General features: G+C 47.0%; 2 protein-coding genes across 2 annotated transcripts in view; one reads left to right on the forward strand and one right to left on the reverse strand.

Moving 5' to 3' along the window:
* LOC149450505 (E3 ubiquitin/ISG15 ligase TRIM25-like) overlaps nt 1-800 on the reverse strand; it is a 1617-nt gene extending 817 nt beyond the window's left edge. The window contains exon 1 of the mRNA XM_089691867.1: nt 1-800. This exon is cut by the window's left edge and continues 817 nt beyond it. Coding sequence (XP_089547993.1) covers nt 1-752 — 752 coding nt within the window. The 5' untranslated portion in view covers nt 753-800.
* A 13464-nt stretch (nt 801-14264) lies between these two features.
* On the forward strand, nt 14265-23251 carry LOC149450506 (uncharacterized). The gene is made up of 2 exons (XM_089691863.1): nt 14265-14534; nt 19672-23251. The coding sequence occupies exon 2, from the start codon at nt 19674-19676 to the stop codon at nt 22389-22391; it is 2718 nt and encodes a 905-aa protein (XP_089547989.1). The 5' UTR covers nt 14265-14534; nt 19672-19673; the 3' UTR covers nt 22392-23251.
* The last annotated feature ends 15 nt before the right edge of the window (nt 23252-23266 follow it).

Genomic DNA, 23266 nt, shown 5'->3' on the forward strand with positions numbered 1-23266 from the left:
CTCCCGGAGATGTCCCTCAGGACTCTCTTCTCCAGGTCTTCCAGACGTCTCCTGAGGTCTATAAACAGGGCAGTGACTCTCTTGGTGTCACCAGCTTCGTCTTCTTCTACTTTCCTCCTGTGTTCCTGCAGACTCTGGACTCTTTCCTCCATCTCCTCTCTCTTGGTCAGAAGTTTCTGCAGAACATTCCTCAGTGTCTCCTTCTTCTTCTCAGATGCCCCATCCAGTGACATCATCTTATGTCCTGTGTGTTCTCCAATCAGACAACAAGAAATACAGATACAGGTGTCATCCTCAGTGCAGTAATACTCCAGGATCTTCTTATGGACGGAGCATTTCCTGCTCTCCATGGACAAGGTGGGGTCACATAAGATGTGTTCTGGGGACTTTTTGTGGACTTTCAGGTGTTTATCACACAGAGAAACCTCACAGTGTAGACAGGATCTAACAGCAGGTACAGGAGACTCCACACAGTAAGTACAGAAGACCCCGGAGTCCTCCTGACCTGGCTGAGCAGACAGGAAATTCTCCACTATGTTACGTAGTTTCATGTTCTTCTGCAGTGGAGGACGACCCGGAAACTTCTCTCTGCATTCAGGACAGGAATATCCTCCAGACCCCTCCTGTGTATCCAGCACACGATCAATACAGACCAGGCAGAAGTTGTGTCCACATTTAAGGGTCACAGGATCAGTATAAATGTTCAGACAGACGGAACATTCCAGCTCAGCTCTCAGAGCAGAAGACGCCATCGCTGACCACAGAAGAGAAACGAAACTGAAAGTCTCTGACACCGGAGAGGAATGCAGTGGGGGAGGGGTGACACCCTCCTACACAGGGTGAGGCTGGGCTGGGTGAGTATTATAGGACATGGAGATCAGAGTACAGAAGGAAGAAGCTTTTATTGGCAGTAGTCATGATAATCGCACCTCCCAACATTGCAGGACAGAGAACGAGGGAAAGACGGATGTGGGGAGACGTGAGGAGCACTAAGTGCATTGAGATGGGAAGTGGAGGTGACTACATGATGCTGAAAAGGGATTTGGTTCTATAGAGTCTGAGCTCACACTATACACTGCGTATACTGCAGCCTGTGTACCCCCAAAACATGTCTTCATTATTGCACCAACACCCCAACATGCAGAGAGTAATGGTGGTATTCACATTAGAGTCTGGATTGGGCCAAGGCTCCATATCCTGATGAAGGAAGGTGCAGTCTGTGCTCCCTACTGCAGGTGGTGCTCAACTCTCCTCCCATCACTTAATGCCCCTACTGTATATCGCTACGAGACGTCAAGACGGCAATATCTTCATTGGCCAATGGTAAAGCTTCGGTCCCGGACCGCTACCCTTCTATCTGTTTAGCCAGGCATTTGGGAGAGGGGACAATGTCTCCCATCGGGGCACCAAGCCTACATTATATTTAGAGATGAGCGAAGAAATGAAAAATTCGATTCGACTGATTCGGCGAATTCGTGGACAATATTCGATTCGAGTCGAATAAATTTGCTGTGAATTTAACTTAAAAAAGGGTGTTTCTAGGCTTCAGAGAGACTTAATATTAGTGCAGAACACTGTACCTTTAATTTAAATGCCCTTGGAGTCTGCTGGGGAAGAGAAATAATACTGTCAGTCAGTATGACATGCAGATGAGTGCCGTCGATCTTAGAATCACCGCACACTTCACTCATTTGGCCAGTCACGGGGCCAAAACCAGTGTTTGGAGCCACAGTGTGGCGGTGGAGGCAGCAGCAATGGGAGGCCATACAGCAACCTATGACAAAATGGAAACCAGCAGGAGTGTGAGGAGACCTGAAAGTGGCACATGGCAGAGTGGGAGCAATGGGAGGCGGTACAGGGACCCAGGTCACACTGTGGGACCAGCATCAGCGTGAACAGGCGGTACGGGGGCCCATGGCCGATTTGACCTCGTTCATCCCATAGTCCTGCCGACTCACGAATAGCGTGGCCTCCTCAAAGGGCCTGAGCAAGCGCAGGTGTCACGCATGAGCTGCCAATGGCTGACATCTAAGTTACACAGGGAGTACCTTTATCCGCTTTTAACATCAGGAAATCTGTGATGGCCTTTCGCTGTTCGTAAAGGCGGTCTAACATATGTAGGGTTGAATTACACCTTGTTGCAACGTCACAGCATGAGGAGTCGGTACGGGGGCCCATGGCAGATTACGTGCCTGGCAGCAGCAATGGGAGGCCCGTAATCTGCCAGCACCCTATGTCAAAAAATTCAACACACCAGCAGTGTGAAGAGACCTCAAAGTGGCACATGGCAGAGTGGAAGCAATGGGAGGCCGTACAGGGACCCAGGTCACACTGTGGGCCCAGCAGCAGCGTGACCAGGAGGTACGGGGGCCCATGGCCGATATGGGGCCTGGCGGAACCTATGGAAGGCCTGGAATCTGCCAGCAACCTATGTCAAAATGGACAACCGCAGGAGTGTGAGGAGATTTCAAAGTGGCACATGGCAGAGTGTAAGCAATGGGAGGCCGTACAGGGACCCAGGTCACACTGTGGGCTCAGCAGCAGCGTGACCAGGAGGTACGGGGGCCCATGGCCGATATGGGGCCTGGCGGCACCAATGGAAGGCCTGTAATCTGCCAGCAACCTATGACAAAATGGACAACCGCAGGAGTGTGATGAGATTTCAAAGTGGCACATGGCAGAGTGGAAGCAATGGGAGGCCGTACAGGGACCCAGGTCACACTGTGGGCCCAGCAGCAGCGTGACCAGGAGGTACGAGGGCCCATGGCCGATATGGGGCCTGGCGGAACCTATGGAAGGCCTGGAATCTGCCAGCAACCTATGTCAAAATGGACAACCGCAGGAGTGTGAGGAGATTTCAAAGTGGCACATGGCAGAGTGTAAGCAATGGGAGGCCGTACAGGGACCCAGGTCACACTGTGGGCTCAGCAGCAGCGTGACCAGGAGGTACGGGGGCCCATGGCCGATATGGGGCCTGGCGGCACCAATGGAAGGCCTGTAATCTGCCAGCAACCTATGACAAAATGGACAACCGCAGGAGTGTGATGAGATTTCAAAGTGGCACATGGCAGAGTGGAAGCAATGGGAGGCCGTACAGGGACCCAGGTCACACTGTGGGCCCAGCAGCAGCGTGACCAGGAGGTACGGGGCCCATGGCCGATATGGGGCCTGGCGGAACCTATGGAAGGCCTGGAATCTGCCAGCAACCTATGTCAAAATAGAAAAGCACAGGAGTGTGAGGAGACCTGAAAGTGGCACATGGCAGAGTGTAAGCAATGGGAGGCCGTACAGGGACCCAGGTCACACTGTGGGCCCAGCAGCAGCGTGACCAGGCGGTACGGGGGCCCATGGCCGATTTGGGGCCTGGCGGCACCTATGGGAGGCCCGTAATCTGCCAGCACCCTATGACAAAATGGAACCCTGGGCTGGGGCAGGCAGAACCGCCGTATCTTTATCACGTTTTTCCCAGGCCACTGAATGGCGACGCTGCATATGCTGACGCAACGCTGTAGTCCCAACATGGGCCCCCTGGCCACGCTTGACTTTCTGGCCACATAGTCGACATTAGGCTACGTTTACTTCCTCGGGCGGCTTGACGAAAACTTGCCACACCGCAGAGTAGGAAACTTTGCACCCGCTACTCCTCACTGGCTGACTGCTACTTCCTCCGTGCACACCGGCACCACTACTGGCTGTGGTGGTAGGCTGCAGTGGAGCTGCTGCTCTACTCCGTGGCCGTTTGCCTCCACTGACACAGCTGCGACCCTGCTGCCTCCTGGCAGCAGCAATGGGAGGCCGTACAGGGACCCAGGTCACACTGTGGGCTCAGCAGCAGCGTGACCAGGAGGTACGGGGGCCCATGGCCGATATGGGGCCTGGCGGAACCTATGGAAGGCCTGGAATCTGCCAGCAACCTATGTCAAAATGGAAAAGCACAATAGTGTAAGGAGACCTCAAAGTGGCACATGGCAGAGTGTAAGCAATGGGAGGCCGTACAGGGACCCAGGTCACACTGTGGGACCAGCAGCAGCATGACCAGGAGGTACGGGGGCCCATGGCCGATATGGGGCCTGGCGGAACCTATGGAAGGCCTGGAATCTGCCAGCAACCTATGTCAAAATGGAAAAGCACAGTAGTGTGAGGAGACCTCAAAGTGGCACATGGCAGAGTGTAAGCAATGGGAGGCCGTACAGGGACCCAGGTCACACTGTGGGACCAGCAGCAGCGTGACCAGGAGGTACGGGGGCCCATGGCCGATATGGGGCCTGGCGGAACCTATGGAAGGCCTGGAATCTGCCAGCAACCTATGTCAAAATGGAAAAGCACAGTAGTGTGAGGAGACCTCAAAGTGGCACATGGCAGAGTGTAAGCAATGGGAGGCCGTACAGGGACCCAGGTCACACTGTGGGCTCAGCAGCAGCGTGACCAGGAGGTACGGGGGCCCATGGCCGAAATGGGGCCTGGCGGAACCTATGGAAGTCCTCTAATCTGCCAGCAACCTATGTCAAAATGGAAAAGCACAGTAGTGTGAGGAGACCTCAAAGTGGCACATGGCAGAGTGTAAGCAATGGGAGGCCGTACAGGGACCCAGGTCACACTGTGGGACCAGCAGCAGCGTGACCAGGAGGTACGGGGGCCCATGGCCGATATGGGGCCTGGCGGAACCTATGGAAGTCCTCTAATCTGCCAGCAACCTATGTCAAAATTGAAAAGCACAGTAGTGTAAGGAGACCTCAAAGTGGCACATGGCAGAGTGTAAGCAATGGGAGGCCGTACAGGGACCCAGGTCACACTGTGGCCTCAGCAGCAGCGTGACCAGGAGGTACGGGGGCCCATGGCCGATATGGGGCCTGGCGGAACCTATGGAAGTCCTCTAATCTGCCAGCAACCTATGTCAAAATTGAAAAGCACAGTAGTGTGAGGAGACCTCAAAGTGGCACATGGCAGAGTGGAAGCAATGGGAGGCCGTACAGGGACCCAGGTCACACTGTGGGCTCAGCAGCAGCGTGACCAGGAGGTACGGGGGCCCATGGCCGATATGGGGCCTGGCGGAACCTATGGAAGTCTTCTAATCTGCCAGCAACCTATGTCAAAATTGAAAAGCACAGTAGTGTGAGGAGACCTCAAAGTGGCACATGGCAGAGTGTAAGCAATGGGAGGCCGTACAGGGACCCAGGTCACACTGTGGGCTCAGCAGCAGCGTGACCAGGAGGTACGGGGGCCCATGGCCGATATGGGGCCTGGCGGAACCTATGGAATGCCTGGAATCTGCCAGCAACCTATGTCAAAATGGAAAAGCACAGTAGTGTGAGGAGACCTCAAAGTGGCACATGGCAGAGTGTAAGCAATGGGAGGCCGTAAAGGGACCCAGGTCACACTGTGGGCTCAGCAGCAGCGTGACCAGGAGGTACGGGGGCCCATGGCCGAAATGGGGCCTGGCGGAACCTATGGAAGTCCTCTAATCTGCCAGCAACCTATGTCAAAATTGAAAAGCACAGTAGTGTAAGGAGACCTCAAAGTGGCACATGGCAGAGTGTAAGCAATGGGAGGCCGTACAGGGACCCAGGTCACACTGTGGGCTCAGCAGCAGCGTGACCAGGAGGTACGGGGGCCCATGGCCGATATGGGGCCTGGCGGAACCTATGGAAGGCCTGGAATCTGCCAGCAACCTATGTCAAAATGGAAAAGCACAGTAGTGTGAGGAGACCTCAAAGTGGCACATGGCAGAGTGTAAGCAATGGGAGGCCGTACAGGGACCCAGGTCACACTGTGGGACCAGCAGCAGCGTGACCAGGAGGTACGGGGGCCCATGGCCGATATGGGGCCTGGCGGAACCTATGGAAGGCCTGGAATCTGCCAGCAACCTATGTCAAAATGGAAAAGCACAGTAGTGTGAGGAGACCTCAAAGTGGCACATGGCAGAGTGTAAGCAATGGGAGGCCGTACAGGGACCCAGGTCACACTGTGGGACCAGCAGCAGCGTGACCAGGAGGTACGGGGGCCCATGGCCGATATAGGGCCTGGCGGAACCTATGGAAGGCCTGGAATCTGCCAGCAACCTATGTCAAAATGGAAAAGCACAGTAGTGTAAGGAGACCTCAAAGTGGCACATGGCAGAGTGTAAGCAATGGGAGGCCGTACAGGGACCCAGGTCACACTGTGGGACCAGCAGCAGCGTGACCAGGAGGTACGGGGGCCCATGGCCGATATGGGGCCTGGCGGAACCTATGGAAGTCCTCTAATCTGCCAGCAACCTATGTCAAAATTGAAAAGCACAGTAGTGTAAGGAGACCTCAAAGTGGCACATGGCAGAGTGTAAGCAATGGGAGGCCGTACAGGGACCCAGGTCACACTGTGGGACCAGCAGCAGCGTGACCAGGAGGTACGGGGGCCCATGGCCGATATGGGGCCTGGCGGAACCTATGGAAGTCCTCTAATCTGCCAGCAACCTATATCAAAATTGAAAAGCACAGTAGTGTGAGGAGACCTCAAAGTGGCACATGGCAGAGTGTAATAAATGGGAGGCCGTACAGGGACCCAGGTCACACTGTGGGCTCAGCAGCAGCGTGACCAGGAGGTACGGGGGCCCATGGCCGATATGGGGCCTGGCGGAACCTATGGAAGGCCTGGAATCTGCCAGCAACCTATGTCAAAATGGAAAAGCACAGTAGTGTGAGGAGACCTCAAAGTGGCACATGGCAGAGTGTAAGCAATGGGAGGCCGTACAGGGACCCAGGTCACACTGTGGGACCAGCAGCAGCGTGACCAGGAGGTACGGGGGCCCATGGCCGATATGGGGCCTGGCGGAACCTATGGAAGTCCTCTAATCTGCCAGCAACCTATGTCAAAATTGAAAAGCACAGTAGTGTAAGGAGACCTCAAAGTGGCACATGGCAGAGTGTAAGCAATGGGAGGCCGTACAGGGACCCAGGTCACACTGTGGGCTCAGCAGCAGCGTGACCAGGAGGTACGGGGGCCCATGGCCGATATGGGGCCTGGCGGAACCTATGGAAGTCCTCTAATCTGCCAGCAACCTATGTCAAAATTGAAAAGCACAGTAGTGTGAGGAGACCTCAAAGTGGCACATGGCAGAGTGGAAGCAATGGGAGGCCGTACAGGGACCCAGGTCACACTGTGGGCTCAGCAGCAGCGTGACCAGGAGGTACGGGGGCCCATGGCCGATATGGGGCCTGGCGGAACCTATGGAAGGCCTGTAATCTGCCAGCAACCTATGTCAAAATGGAAAAGCACAGTAGTGTGAGGAGACCTCAAAGTGGCACATGGCAGAGTGTAAGCAATGGGAGGCCGTACAGGGACCCAGGTCACACTGTGGGCTCAGCAGCAGCGTGACCAGGAGGTACGGGGGCCCATGGCCGATATGGGGCCTGGCGGAACCTATGGAAGTCCTCTAATCTGCCAGCAACCTATGTCAAAATTGAAAAGCACAGTAGTGTGAGGAGACCTCAAAGTGGCACATGGCAGAGTGTAAGCAATGGGAGGCCGTACAGGGACCCAGGTCACACTGTGGGCTCAGCAGCAGCGTGACCAGGAGGTACGGGGGCCCATGGCCGATATGGGGCCTGGCGGAACCTATGGAATGCCTGGAATCTGCCAGCAACCTATGTCAAAATGGAAAAGCACAGTAGTGTGAGGAGACCTCAAAGTGGCACATGGCAGAGTGTAAGCAATGGGAGGCCGTACAGGGACCCAGGTCACACTGTGGGCTCAGCAGCAGCGTGACCAGGAGGTACGGGGGCCCATGGCCGAAATGGGGCCTGGCGGAACATATGGAATGCCTGGAATCTGCCAGCAACCTATGTCAAAATGGAAAAGCACAGTAGTGTGAGGAGACCTCAAAGTGGCACATGGCAGAGTGTAAGCAATGGGAGGCCGTACAGGGACCCAGGTCACACTGTGGGCTCAGCAGCAGCGTGACCAGGAGGTACGGGGGCCCATGGCCGATATGGGGCCTGGCGGAACCTATGGAATGCCTGGAATCTGCCAGCAACCTATGTCAAAATGGAAAAGCACAGTAGTGTGAGGAGACCTCAAAGTGGCACATGGCAGAGTGTAAGCAATGGGAGGCCGTACAGGGACCCAGGTCACACTGTGGGCTCAGCAGCAGCGTGACCAGGAGGTACGGGGGCCCATGGCCGAAATGGGGCCTGGCGGAACCTATGGAAGTCCTCTAATCTGCCAGCAACCTATGTCAAAATTGAAAAGCACAGTAGTGTAAGGAGACCTCAAAGTGGCACATGGCAGAGTGTAAGCAATGGGAGGCCGTACAGGGACCCAGGTCACACTGTGGGCTCAGCAGCAGCGTGACCAGGAGGTACGGGGGCCCATGGCCGATATGGGGCCTGGCGGAACCTATGGAAGGCCTGGAATCTGCCAGCAACCTATGTCAAAATGGAAAAGCACAGTAGTGTGAGGAGACCTCAAAGTGGCACATGGCAGAGTGTAAGCAATGGGAGGCCGTACAGGGACCCAGGTCACACTGTGGGACCAGCAGCAGCGTGACCAGGAGGTACGGGGGCCCATGGCCGATATGGGGCCTGGCGGAACCTATGGAAGGCCTGGAATCTGCCAGCAACCTATGTCAAAATGGAAAAGCACAGTAGTGTGAGGAGACCTCAAAGTGGCACATGGCAGAGTGTAAGCAATGGGAGGCCGTACAGGGACCCAGGTCACACTGTGGGACCAGCAGCAGCGTGACCAGGAGGTACGGGGGCCCATGGCCGATATGGGGCCTGGCGGAACCTATGGAAGTCCTCTAATCTGCCAGCAACCTATATCAAAATTGAAAAGCACAGTAGTGTGAGGAGACCTCAAAGTGGCACATGGCAGAGTGTAATAAATGGGAGGCCGTACAGGGACCCAGGTCACACTGTGGGCTCAGCAGCAGCGTGACCAGGAGGTATGGGGGCCCATGGCCGATATGGGGCCTGGCGGAACCTATGGAAGGCCTGGAATCTGCCAGCAACCTATGTCAAAATGGAAAAGCACAGTAGTGTGAGGAGACCTCAAAGTGGCACATGGCAGAGTGTAAGCAATGGGAGGCCGTACAGGGACCCAGGTCACACTGTGGGACCAGCAGCAGCGTGACCAGGAGGTACGGGGGCCCATGGCCGATATGGGGCCTGGCGGAACCTATGGAAGTCCTCTAATCTGCCAGCAACCTATGTCAAAATTGAAAAGCACAGTAGTGTAAGGAGACCTCAAAGTGGCACATGGCAGAGTGTAAGCAATGGGAGGCCGTACAGGGACCCAGGTCACACTGTGGGCTCAGCAGCAGCGTGACCAGGAGGTACGGGGGCCCATGGCCGATATGGGGCCTGGCGGAACCTATGGAAGTCCTCTAATCTGCCAGCAACCTATGTCAAAATTGAAAAGCACAGTAGTGTGAGGAGACCTCAAAGTGGCACATGGCAGAGTGTAAGCAATGGGAGGCCGTACAGGGACCCAGGTCACACTGTGGGCTCAGCAGCAGCGTGACCAGGAGGTACGGGGGCCCATGGCCGATATGGGGCCTGGCGGAACCTATGGAAGTCCTCTAATCTGCCAGCAACCTATGTCAAAATTGAAAAGCACAGTAGTGTGAGGAGACCTCAAAGTGGCACATGGCAGAGTGTAAGCAATGGGAGGCCGTACAGGGACCCAGGTCACACTATGGGCTCAGCAGCAGCGTGACCAGGAGGTACGGGGGCCCATGGCCGATATGGGGCCTGGCGGAACCTATGGAATGCCTGGAATCTGCCAGCAACCTATGTCAAAATGGAAAAGCACAGTAGTGTGAGGAGACCTCAAAGTGGCACATGGCAGAGTGTAAGCAATGGGAGGCCGTACAGGGACCCAGGTCACACTGTGGGCTCAGCAGCAGCGTGACCAGGAGGTACGGGGGCCCATGGCTGAAATGGGGCCTGGCGGAACCTATGGAATGCCTGGAATCTGCCAGCAACCTATGTCAAAATGGAAAAGCACAGTAGTGTGAGGAGACCTCAAAGTGGCACATGGCAGAGTGTAAGCAATGGGAGGCCGTACAGGGACCCAGGTCACACTGTGGGCTCAGCAGCAGCGTGACCAGGAGGTACGGGGGCCCATGGCCGATATGGGGCCTGGCGGAACCTATGGAATGCCTGGAATCTGCCAGCAACCTATGTCAAAATGGAAAAGCACAGTAGTGTGAGGAGACCTCAAAGTGGCACATGGCAGAGTGTAAGCAATGGGAGGCCGTACAGGGACCCAGGTCACACTGTGGGCTCAGCAGCAGCGTGACCAGGAGGTACGGGGGCCCATGGCCGAAATGGGGCCTGGCGGAACCTATGGAAGTCCTCTAATCTGCCAGCAACCTATGTCAAAATTGAAAAGCACAGTAGTGTAAGGAGACCTCAAAGTGGCACATGGCAGAGTGTAAGCAATGGGAGGCCGTACAGGGACCCAGGTCACACTGTGGGCTCAGCAGCAGCGTGACCAGGAGGTACGGGGGCCCATGGCCGATATGGGGCCTGGCGGAACCTATGGAAGGCCTGGAATCTGCCAGCAACCTATGTCAAAATGGAAAAGCACAGTAGTGTGAGGAGACCTCAAAGTGGCACATGGCAGAGTGTAAGCAATGGGAGGCCGTACAGGGACCCAGGTCACACTGTGGGACCAGCAGCAGCGTGACCAGGAGGTACGGGGGCCCATGGCCGATATGGGGCCTGGCGGAACCTATGGAAGGCCTGGAATCTGCCAGCAACCTATGTCAAAATGGAAAAGCACAGTAGTGTGAGGAGACCTCAAAGTGGCACATGGCAGAGTGTAAGCAATGGGAGGCCGTACAGGGACCCAGGTCACACTGTGGGACCAGCAGCAGCGTGACCAGGAGGTACGGGGGCCCATGGCCGATATGGGGCCTGGCGGAACCTATGGAAGTCCTCTAATCTGCCAGCAACCTATATCAAAATTGAAAAGCACAGTAGTGTGAGGAGACCTCAAAGTGGCACATGGCAGAGTGTAATAAATGGGAGGCCGTACAGGGACCCAGGTCACACTGTGGGCTCAGCAGCAGCGTGACCAGGAGGTATGGGGGCCCATGGCCGATATGGGGCCTGGCGGAACCTATGGAAGGCCTGGAATCTGCCAGCAACCTATGTCAAAATGGAAAAGCACAGTAGTGTGAGGAGACCTCAAAGTGGCACATGGCAGAGTGTAAGCAATGGGAGGCCGTACAGGGACCCAGGTCACACTGTGGGACCAGCAGCAGCGTGACCAGGAGGTACGGGGGCCCATGGCCGATATGGGGCCTGGCGGAACCTATGGAAGTCCTCTAATCTGCCAGCAACCTATGTCAAAATTGAAAAGCACAGTAGTGTAAGGAGACCTCAAAGTGGCACATGGCAGAGTGTAAGCAATGGGAGGCCGTACAGGGACCCAGGTCACACTGTGGGCTCAGCAGCAGCGTGACCAGGAGGTACGGGGGCCCATGGCCGATATGGGGCCTGGCGGAACCTATGGAAGTCCTCTAATCTGCCAGCAACCTATGTCAAAATTGAAAAGCACAGTAGTGTGAGGAGACCTCAAAGTGGCACATGGCAGAGTGTAAGCAATGGGAGGCCGTACAGGGACCCAGGTCACACTGTGGGCTCAGCAGCAGCGTGACCAGGAGGTACGGGGGCCCATGGCCGATATGGGGCCTGGCGGAACCTATGGAAGTCCTCTAATCTGCCAGCAACCTATGTCAAAATTGAAAAGCACAGTAGTGTGAGGAGACCTCAAAGTGGCACATGGCAGAGTGTAAGCAATGGGAGGCCGTACAGGGACCCAGGTCACACTATGGGCTCAGCAGCAGCGTGACCAGGAGGTACGGGGGCCCATGGCCGATATGGGGCCTGGCGGAACCTATGGAATGCCTGGAATCTGCCAGCAACCTATGTCAAAATGGAAAAGCACAGTAGTGTGAGGAGACCTCAAAGTGGCACATGGCAGAGTGTAAGCAATGGGAGGCCGTACAGGGACCCAGGTCACACTGTGGGCTCAGCAGCAGCGTGACCAGGAGGTACGGGGGCCCATGGCTGAAATGGGGCCTGGCGGAACCTATGGAATGCCTGGAATCTGCCAGCAACCTATGTCAAAATGGAAAAGCACAGTAGTGTGAGGAGACCTCAAAGTGGCACATGGCAGAGTGTAAGCAATGGGAGGCCGTACAGGGACCCAGGTCACACTGTGGGCTCAGCAGCAGCGTGACCAGGAGGTACGGGGGCCCATGGCCGATATGGGGCCTGGCGGAACCTATGGAATGCCTGGAATCTGCCAGCAACCTATGTCAAAATGGAAAAGCACAGTAGTGTGAGGAGACCTCAAAGTGGCACATGGCAGAGTGTAAGCAATGGGAGGCCGTACAGGGACCCAGGTCACACTGTGGGCTCAGCAGCAGCGTGACCAGGAGGTACGGGGGCCCATGGCCGAAATGGGGCCTGGCGGAACCTATGGAAGTCCTCTAATCTGCCAGCAACCTATGTCAAAATTGAAAAGCACAGTAGTGTAAGGAGACCTCAAAGTGGCACATGGCAGAGTGTAAGCAATGGGAGGCCGTACAGGGACCCAGGTCACACTGTGGGCTCAGCAGCAGCGTGACCAGGAGGTACGGGGGCCCATGGCCGATATGGGGCCTGGCGGAACCTATGGAAGGCCTGGAATCTGCCAGCAACCTATGTCAAAATGGAAAAGCACAGTAGTGTGAGGAGACCTCAAAGTGGCACATGGCAGAGTGTAAGCAATGGGAGGCCGTACAGGGACCCAGGTCACACTGTGGGACCAGCAGCAGCGTGACCAGGAGGTACGGGGGCCCATGGCCGATATGGGGCCTGGCGGAACCTATGGAAGGCCTGGAATCTGCCAGCAACCTATGTCAAAATGGAAAAGCACAGTAGTGTGAGGAGACCTCAAAGTGGCACATGGCAGAGTGTAAGCAATGGGAGGCCGTACAGGGACCCAGGTCACACTGTGGGACCAGCAGCAGCGTGACCAGGAGGTACGGGGGCCCATGGCCGATATGGGGCCTGGCGGAACCTATGGAAGTCCTCTAATCTGCCAGCAACCTATATCAAAATTGAAAAGCACAGTAGTGTGAGGAGACCTCAAAGTGGCACATGGCAGAGTGTAATAAATGGGAGGCCGTACAGGGACCCAGGTCACACTGTGGGCTCAGCAGCAGCGTGACCAGGAGGTACGGGGGCCCATGGCCGATATGGGGCCTGGCGGAACCTATGGAAGGCCTGGAATCTGCCAGCAACCTATGTCAAAATGGAAAAGCACAGTAGTGTGAGGAGACCTCAAAGTGGCACATGGCAGAGTGTAAGCAATGGGAGGCCGTACAGGGACCCAGGTCACACTGTGGGACCAGCAGCAGCGTGACCAGGAGGTACGGGGGCCCATGGCCGATATAGGGTGTAATATTAATTTTTTAATATCCAAACTTTAATTCGGTCTTTAGTAGTTTTTGAAATATATGCTGGCAGAATATATATATATTCCCTCTTAATTGGATGTGAATGTGAGGTTTTGTATTTCAGTGGTCAGATGTGAATTATTTGTGTTTGAGCTAAGGGTAATCAGTAGAGGTTTAAAGTCATGTTTTCTTTTAAAATACTCATGTAATGTATACCATATTGTGAATTCTTTTAATGAGTCTGAGAGTTTAAATTGTAGTCATAAATCATGGATTTTGACAGTTGTATGTAACATAAGAACTTCAGAAACCTTTTTCATAGTTTGTATGTCAATCATGATAATGACTTGGTGGTTTGAATGGGAACACATGTTTCTATTCAAGTTGGGAATGATTATGGGAGTAGTTTAGAAGCCCGCGAATTTGAAACAAAGCTTAATGGGAGGACCTAATTTCTCATGCATTTTAAGTATGCAGCTTTTCAAAGAACGAGACAGAAGTTTCTCAGATAGACTACACTTCACTTCATTCACTCACACACACAGAGACATTCTTTTCACACACTCTTACTCAAAGCACGTGCTTGGACAAAGAACAAAAGAATAGCACATGGTCATTTCTTAAACTAGGCCAAGAAAACTTCTATCTAAGCTATGCAAAGGAACTACATTATTTCCTAATATCCAAGGCAATTTATTCTTTATTTTTATTTCATTTTAAGCTACATATATCTGAATTTACTGTTTTTTATTGACTTTGTATTTTTGGTGTGTGATCAAATAAAGTCACACTGCTCATACTGACCTGGTTTTCATACGGATTTCTTCCCACAACCATCTACAAGAACCTAGAAATATTAATAGAGTTTTTTCATAACTCTGGAAATCTAACATTATTGGCGAGTGCCAGCCATTCGATTTTTCCACGTTTTTTCAATTTCTCCTCGCTTCTTCAGAGGGGATTGAGATGAACTATTTCTATTGATTAAGCTTCGGAAAGATTGCAGAACCTGGAACGGAAAACGTTGGTTGTGGAGATCTGAGGATTCAAGTGGTGACCAGAAAAGTCTCTAAGTCAGGACAAAAGAGGAAATTTACTACATTCGGTGAGTAGAAAAATGGAATTTATTGATTCATTAGCTAATGAAAGTAAATTGGAATTTCAAGGTTTAGCTAGCCATGCTTCTGATACTGGTTTATGGAAAGCTATGTATGATCAATGTATGCAGGCTAATGTTGATATTGATAGCTCTAGATTTACGTTTAATAAGATGAAAAGAAAATTGCGTAACATTGTGAAGCTAGTTAGAGTTTTCAATTCTATGGTGTTTGAATTGCCAGAGAAAAATGTGGTTTGTGTTGTTAAGACAGATAGCAAAAATGTCTTACAGAGTACAGACATGCAGGATACTGTTGAATCCAATTGTGCAAACTGTGAAACTTTTTGTACCTATATTGAACATCTTGAGCAAGAAATTGAATCTCAAAATGTTGCAATATTAAAAAATAAGCAAATAGCTGTGGTGTCAAAGAAAAAACAATCAGAAACGGCCCAGGCCTCATTTATCCCGGACTCACCCAGGGGTGATGAGGAAGGCAGTGAGACTACTGTTCAGAGACAGAAATTACTTGCTAGAGCATCTAAGTTGAAGTTACAGATTCAGGATCAGTTAATGAAAATATTGAAGGATATACCAGCATATAACATGAGAGAAAATTCTTTCCATAATTCCGATGTTTTTGAGAATTTTTGTGATAGGTTTCAATTAACTGATGAGCAAAGAAATCGCATTTTTGGGTTGTGGATCCCCAGTTTTATGGCTCGTAGGTTAGTCAAGACTCCTTTCATGAATGAGGATGATATAGAAATTCATAGCAATGCTACTGATAGACTACGACAGTTATTACTGTTCACAACAGGAGAGGAGACACCTAGTTTGGAAATTTTAGACTCCTTAAGAGCTACTATTAATGATGACCCTTATGATTTTAGGATTAGATATTCTAAGGCATACAGGATGATTTTTAATTTACAAGATGAGACCCCTGCTATGGTCAAGGATTTTGTAAAAAAATTTAAGTACCTTGATCCAGCATCTTTATTGATTGCTAATGAAAAGGATAATTTGGATGACGCTGCCTATATTATTGACAAAATTAGGAGACAATTAAAGCTAAATAATGTAAGACCAAAAATTGCTTTAATTGAGAATAATTATCCTAAGACTGACAGTCAGGATAAATTCAAGACAGGAAATGCTGCCCCCCGCAGGAATGACAGAGTAAGACAAGGGAATCAAAGACCACTCACTTGTTACTACTGTGCAAAACCAGGGCATTTGAAATGGCAGTGTAGGAAGTTTTTGAAAGACATTCAGATGAGAAATTTGGGTAAAGAAAATGGACTTAGTTCTCCTGAACCGTCAGCTCCAATTCGTTCACAGGAAGTTAAGTCATCTTCACCCTACGCTCCTCTGATCAGAGAGATTAGTGAAATGTCAATTAGTAATGGAGGAAATGTGAACAACTCACATTCATCCAATACTTCAAGACAGCCATTATTACCTTCACCATGACTAGCAAAAGAAAAGGAAGTTGAACTCCATTGTCTGGAATATGTAGCTCCAATTTTCTTGGACAAGTGTGGCCGCCCTTATGTAAAAGCTAAAATTAATGGACAGAAATCTTCAATTCTTTTGGATAGTGGAGCCCAAATAAGTGTTTTAGGCATGAAAATACCAATTCCATCTAATGCAACAGTATGCACAGTTGTAGGTTTCAATGGGAAAGGTGATGTTCAAGCTAAAAAATGTAAAAATGTGTCTTTTGAAATACCAGGATGTTCGCAAATGGAGATAGACTTTTGGTATTGTCAAGGATCAGAGAACATTATTGGTGCTGATGTTTTGTCTCAAAGAGGGTGGATACTTGATTTAGCCAATGGCATTGTTTGGCAAGGCTCTGCTAATCGTAAGCCTATGGTAATTGACCCAACAGATTATTGTGAAGTCGGTAGCATCTGTTTGACAGAAGCAATTGATGCTGACTATAAATGGCCAGATACTGGAGATAATCTGGAATTGAAACAGTTAGTACAACTACACAAAAAACTGTGGAGTCAAGGTAAAAATGAAGCTGGACTGTTCAAAAATATTGAAGTTAATATTCAAGGCAAAGACCATCCCCCATTAAAACAATACAAGTTGCCGCCAGAATCTGATGAACCTGTATCAGTAATCATACAAGAATTTTTGGAACAGGGTATCATCAGGAAAGCTAATTCAGTTACTAATAATCCTTTGTGGGTAGTGGCAAAGCGTGATGACCCTAGTGCATATAGATTATTGATAGATCTAAGAATGCTAAACAAATACACTCCAAGTTGTACACCCATTGTGGCAGAAACTCCAGACATCATGTCACAAATAAATGCCAATGCGAAAGTGTTCTCTGTTCTTGACATTGCAAATGGATTTTTTAGTATTAAATTGGCTGAGAGTTGCCAATACAAGTTTTCATTTGTCCATAGAAATGTGCAATATTGTCTCAAACGTCTTCCAAAAGGATATCATTCTGCTAAGTATATCTTACATCAGGCATTAGCAAATGTTTTGTCTAAATTTTCTAGACCTGATTGTTTAATTCAATATGTAGATGATATCTTGCTTATGACGAATTCTGAAACTGAACACAGGACTCTCTTAGCAGAATTGTTTACACTTCTGCAAGATGAAGGTCTCAAGCTGAATACACGCAAAGTTCAGCTCATGAAAAATGAAGTAAAATTTCTTGGAGTTTTGATTGGTCCAGGAAAGAGACAGCCTTTACAGGAAAGAATTGAGTCTATTGCGTCACTTCCTGTACCAACAACATTCAAAGCACTGAGACAGTTTTTGGGTTTGGTAAATTTCTCTAGAGATTTTATCGAATCATTTGCAGAAAAAGCCAAACCATTGTATGATTTGTTGAAGTACAATGAGGAAAATGTATTTGGTCCCTGGACAGAAATACAGCAAAAAGCTTTTGAGATGTTGAAAAATGATTTGCAAACAGCTCCAGCTTTGGCTACTGTGGATAAGCAAGCACCATTTGCTTTGCAAGTGCATGCTTCAGAAACTGCAATCTCAGCTGTCTTGATTCAGAAACAGGGAGGAGTCTGGAGAAGTCTTGGATACTTCTCACGTCTGCTTACTCCAGTAGAGAAAGGTTTTGATGATTGTGTCAGACAACTTGTGGGAGTACATTATGCAGTAAAAGCAACAGAGCATATTGTAGGATTCAACAAAATTATTCTACAAACCCCACATAGCACTTTGAAGTTTCTTTTTGAGAAAAATGTTCCGGGAGTTTCCAACCAAAGATTTTCTCAATGGTTGTTGGCTCTATCACCTAAGCAAATACAGGTTGAACATAATGCCAAGTATGTCCTACCTCAGTTGATGGAATACAACGGGTTAGAACATGAATGTCTATGTGAAGTCCAAGAAACTTCCTCTCCTCTTTTCCGTAGAGAGGCAGAGAAAATTGATGAACCTGTATTTGTTGATGGTTCTAGATACTGTATGTCAGGTAATTATTACAGTGGATATTCAATTTGGTATCCAGAGCGTAATTATTCCATACAGCACAAATTGCCAGGACATTTTTCAGCTCAAAGGGCAGAACTTGAAGCAGTAAAAACTGTGTTGACATTAGACAAGGAAGAGAACAGAAATCCATTAGTGATCTACAGTGACAGTTCATATGTTGTACGTTCCCTGACAGATTATTTACCAATTTGGAAACGTAGAGGTTTTGTAGATGCATCTAACAAAGTCCTAGTGCACAAAGAGACACTTGAATCAATTTTTAAGCTAGCAGAGGAAAATCCTATTGCCTATGCAATTGTAAAAATTCCATCTCATAGGAAGGACAATGATGAGATGAGTGTAGGCAATAGAACAGCTGATCTCTTAGCAAAGGAAGCAGCTTTACACGGAGTACCAGTGATGCAGTCTGAACCAGTCTCAGTTAATGTTGTTAGGAAGACAGACACACAGATTCCCTCCTTTGCAGAAGAACAGAAAAGGGATCCATCTCTTTCTGCTTCTCAGGTTGATCCAAAATTTCCCTTTGTATGTGAATACGGAATTTTGTTTCATGACTTACACGGGTTTCTGCGTCCTGTTATACCGCAGCATCTACAGGTAGAATTTACAAAATACAATCACGAAAGCCTAGGTCACATAGGTAAACAAAGATTGCTTGAAATACTCAAGGAAAAATTTTACTGGGACAAAATGGAAGAAACAGTAGACAGTGTAGTGCAATCTTGTCTAATCTGTGCTCAAGTGAATCCTCGACCAAAGGGTCAAAAACCTCCATTACAAAGAACTCCTCCAGCAGATGGACCATGGTCCACATTACAAATAGACTATATAGGACCGTTACCTACAGGTAAAAATGGGTACAGGTATGCTTTAGTTGTAGTTGATGTTTTCTCGAAATGGATTGAAATCTTGCCTGTTCGCAAAGATGATGCATTAACAACTGCTAAAATGCTAATTAATCATGTTTTTCCAGTCTGGGGTATGCCAACAAACCTCAGTAGCGACAGAGGAACCCACTTCACAGGTAAAATAATGCAGGCAATGTGTAAAATCTTGGGTATACAACAGAGATTTCATGTGCCCTATCATCCACAATCTGCAGGTATTGTGGAAAGAATGAATAGGACTGTCAAATCAAGGATTGCAAAAATGTTATTAGACAGAGGAAATACTTGGGTTGATGCTGTACCATTGGTTCTGATGAGTGTTAGAAGTACAACATCTTCTGCAACACAGTATTCTCCTTTTGAGTTAATGACAGGAAGGAAAATGCGTATTGTTTTTCCCCATGAACCGTTTTTGTCAACGCCGCAAAAAGAGGCAATAGAAAAAACAAAGTGGTTACAGATGTTGCAAGACAATCTGAACACTATTGTACCACATGCAGCTACTCGCATGCAAAAAATGGTTCCTCCACATTCTTCTAAGTTCGAAAAAGGAGGACAAGTAATGGTAAAAACTTTCAGAAAAACTGGACCATGGCAAAGCAATTGGGAAGGTCCATTTGATATTTTGGATATTCAAGGAGTAATGGTACAAGTGCAAAGACCTCTTAATTCAGTAAAAAATGCGCGCAGACAACAAACAATGTGGGTGCACAGTGACCAATGCAAATTGTTTATACCGAGATAATGATACTGCATTTCTTTTGCAGACATGGATTTCAATAATCCGGAAGAAACAAAGCATCGCAGATTCCAAAGAAAAATAAACATTACAACAAAAGAACATAAGGAAAATCAAAGCAGTAGAAAGAAAAGACTTATCACAGGATTGATCATTTTCTTAGTGACAATGACAATATTAGTAATCTACAACATAAACTTTTCCAGCAATGCAGAAGTTAACAAGACTGAAGCCCTACATAAGAAAGACACTACACTTATTAGGAACAAAAGATTTTTTCCTAAAGACAGTAACATTAATACAGCTGAAGACTTGCTAGGATATATGTGCATAGGTCATGGTAGAACTTGTTGTTCGGAATTGTATTTCGTTCATAATAATGATATTGAAGTTAGAGCTAAAATAGAGTCTAAATCAAAATTTGTTAAAATGCAAGGATCTTATAGGATCAATAACGAAACTAGTAACTTTGAATGTAATTTATCCGATATGGGATACTGGTTAATAGTTTTAAAGGGAAATGAACCTACTATTTGGTCAGGAGATATTTCCATAGACATGTTAAATACTGGAAATATAGGAAGTTCTAAAACAGATATTTGGTATCAATTACAAAGTTATTCACACTTTCTTGATCCTGAACATTTGAATATAAATGGTAATGAAAAAGAGGACATAGTGAAAATATGGGATTTCCAAGTGACAAGAGCTTTGGTTCAAACTAAAGTCAAGGTAATTGTTACTGTGGTAGATTTGATTGTCCCAGAGATAAAAATATCTCCTCAATCATTAAGACTTGTAGAAGGAAAGGATAATCTGAATTTGATGTGTAATATACAAATACACCTACCTCAAAATTCATTATTAACTTGGAAAAGGAATGGTGAATTTTTGGGAAGTTTTCTTCATGATAAAACTGATGTTATCCATAAAAGTATTTTTGGTAATTTGAACTGGGATAATGATAACTTTGTGTATCATCAAAACACTATATCAATTAATGATACAGGTATATATGAATGCTGCATATCAATAGAAAATTATCCAAAGAAATGTGTAAATACAAATGTAATTGTACTATCCCCTAAAAGAACACAGTGTATGGATAAGAAATTTATTCCAGCCAGTCCCTTCCAAATTAACCATTTCCAGACCAAACTTCTGTTGAGAGAAGGAAAGTTTGTTATTATAGTGTGGAACTTTAACATTTCAGAATGGAAAATCTCAACAAGGTTTCCACAATGTAAAGAACATCTGGTTAACATGGAATTAGGTATTGAAAGATGGTTTGGTACTGATATTAGGAATCCTCACAGGAATAAACGTGGTATAGTTGAAGGTATTTTAGGAGGAATAGGTTCTATTGGTAGTATTACAAATAGCATGGACATTAGTACACTAAAGTCTGATCTCGAGACAGCCGGTTTAGTGGGAAGCAATAGTATTAAAGTACAAAGAAACTTGAATCAAATATTGGAAAATATGGTGATTAAAACAGCCAATATTATGGGTCCATCTATATTACACTTAGAGAATATTACTCTTAATTTAATGTCAGGTGAACAGCATTCCCATATAGCCAGAGCATGTTTAGAAATTCAGATGGAATATTCCACAAATTTTAAAATAATAGCTCAAGCTTTTCAAAGTGGAATAACTCCTATAGGTATTGTACAAAATTTACCAAGAGAGTATGTATATGCCATAAACCATACTGATCTGTGGGTAAATAAGTGGATTGGATGTTATCAGAACATATGTTATAGTTCTTCAATGATTCCTGTAGCAGGAAAAGAACAAATGTTGGTTCCAATCACTGTCTTGGGATTACCAGTTAGCAACACACAGTTACTATATTATCATCTGCAATATACAGATTTTGCATTTACTGATAATAATTTTGAGTTAGAACAATTAGATCTGTCTTCATGTTTACAATTTCAGTCTAAAGTGATTTGTCTACCTAATCAAGACAAAGGTATATTTCATTCTTGTTACCATAACCATACTCTATGTTCAGCAACAATAGAAAAGGTTAAAACCACTTCTGAGTTAATCTCAATTGTAGATAAAAAGAAAGTTTGTTTTCAAGTTATGTCTGACTCAGAAAGGGTTCAATCCTTCTTCTCTTCTTGTACACATACAGAAAACTTAAGTCGAGGTTTGTTCTGTATAGAAGGAGATATTTCAGCAATAAGTGTTAATGGGATGAGAATGAATTTAACAAACATGCTTATGAAAAATATAAGTGCTCTTCCCATACAGTACAATATATCTCAAGTGGATGAATTCCCATGGAGAGATTGGGCAAATGTTATTCAAAAAGATGAAGGTTTACTGATAGCATTATCAGATGAACTTCAAAAAGCAGAAATATTATTTAAACATGAACAAGGGAGTTTAAAAGATATAGAACATGAATGGTCTGAATTTTCAGGTCATTCTTGGTGGTCAAAATTTAAACGTACTGTATCAATGTTGGGAAAAACTTCAATTGCATCTGCAGCAGGAAATATTTTATTACATCCTGTAATAATTATTTTTATTATTATCGTATTATGTATTATATTTCAATTATGTTTGATGTGTAAAATGAACAGTTTCTATAAGCGAATTAGAAGTGAAATTAGAAAAGGAGATAATCTATTGCAAGATATACTTCAGAGGAAACTACTTTCTGGTTATGCTGACTCAGTTACAAATAATGATACATTTGAGATTACTAAATCAAAACCTGAGTGTTTGTGATATAAATGATGTGTGCTTGTTATAAATTAATATGAATTTCATATTTCAGAGGGGAATGTAATATTAATTTTTTAATATCCAAACTTTAATTCGGTCTTTAGTAGTTTTTGAAATATATGCTGGCAGAATATATATATATATTCCCTCTTAATTGGATGTGAATGTGAGGTTTTGTATTAGAGTGGTCAGATGTGAATTATTTGTGTTTGAGTCTAGGTAATCAGTAGAGGTTTAAAGTTATGTTTTCTTTTAAAATACTCATGTAATGTATACCATACTGTGAATTCGTCTAATGAGTCTGAGAGTTTAAATTGTAGTCATAAATCATGGATTTTGACAGTTGTATGTAACATAAGAACTTCAGAAACCTTTCTCATAGTCTGTATGTCAATCATGATAATGACTTGGTGGTTTGAATGGGAACATCTGTTTCTATTCAAACTAGGAGTGATTTTGGGAGTAGTTTAGAAGCCCGCGAATTTGAAACAAAGCTTAATGGGAGGATCTAATTTCTCATGCATTTTAAGTATGCAGCTTTTCAAACAACGACGCAGAAGCCTCTCAGATAGACGACACTTCACTTCATTCACTCACACACACAGAGACATTCTTTTCACACACTCTTACTCAAAGCACATGCTTGGACAAAGAACAAAAGAATAGCACATGGTCATTTCTTAAACTAGGCCAAGAAAACTTCTATCTAAGCTATGCAAAGGAACTACATTATTTCCTAATATCCAAGGCAATTTATTCTTTATTTTTATTTTCTTGTAAGCTACATATATCTGAATTTACTGTTTTTTATTGACTTTGTATTTTTGGTGTGTGATCAAATAAAGTCACACTGCTCATACTGACCTGGTTTTCATAAG

The sequence above is a fragment of the Staurois parvus genome, unplaced genomic scaffold, assembly GCF_062004578.1.
Source record: "Staurois parvus isolate SC_StPar_1 unplaced genomic scaffold, SC_StPar_1.0 ptg000573l, whole genome shotgun sequence".
NCBI classification, from domain to species: domain Eukaryota; kingdom Metazoa; phylum Chordata; class Amphibia; order Anura; family Ranidae; genus Staurois; species Staurois parvus.

Coding starts and splice junctions, on each gene's coding strand:
- LOC149450506 (XM_089691863.1), top strand. CDS start 19,674: ATGGATTTCAATAATCCGGAAGAAACAAAGCATCGCAGATTCCAAAGA.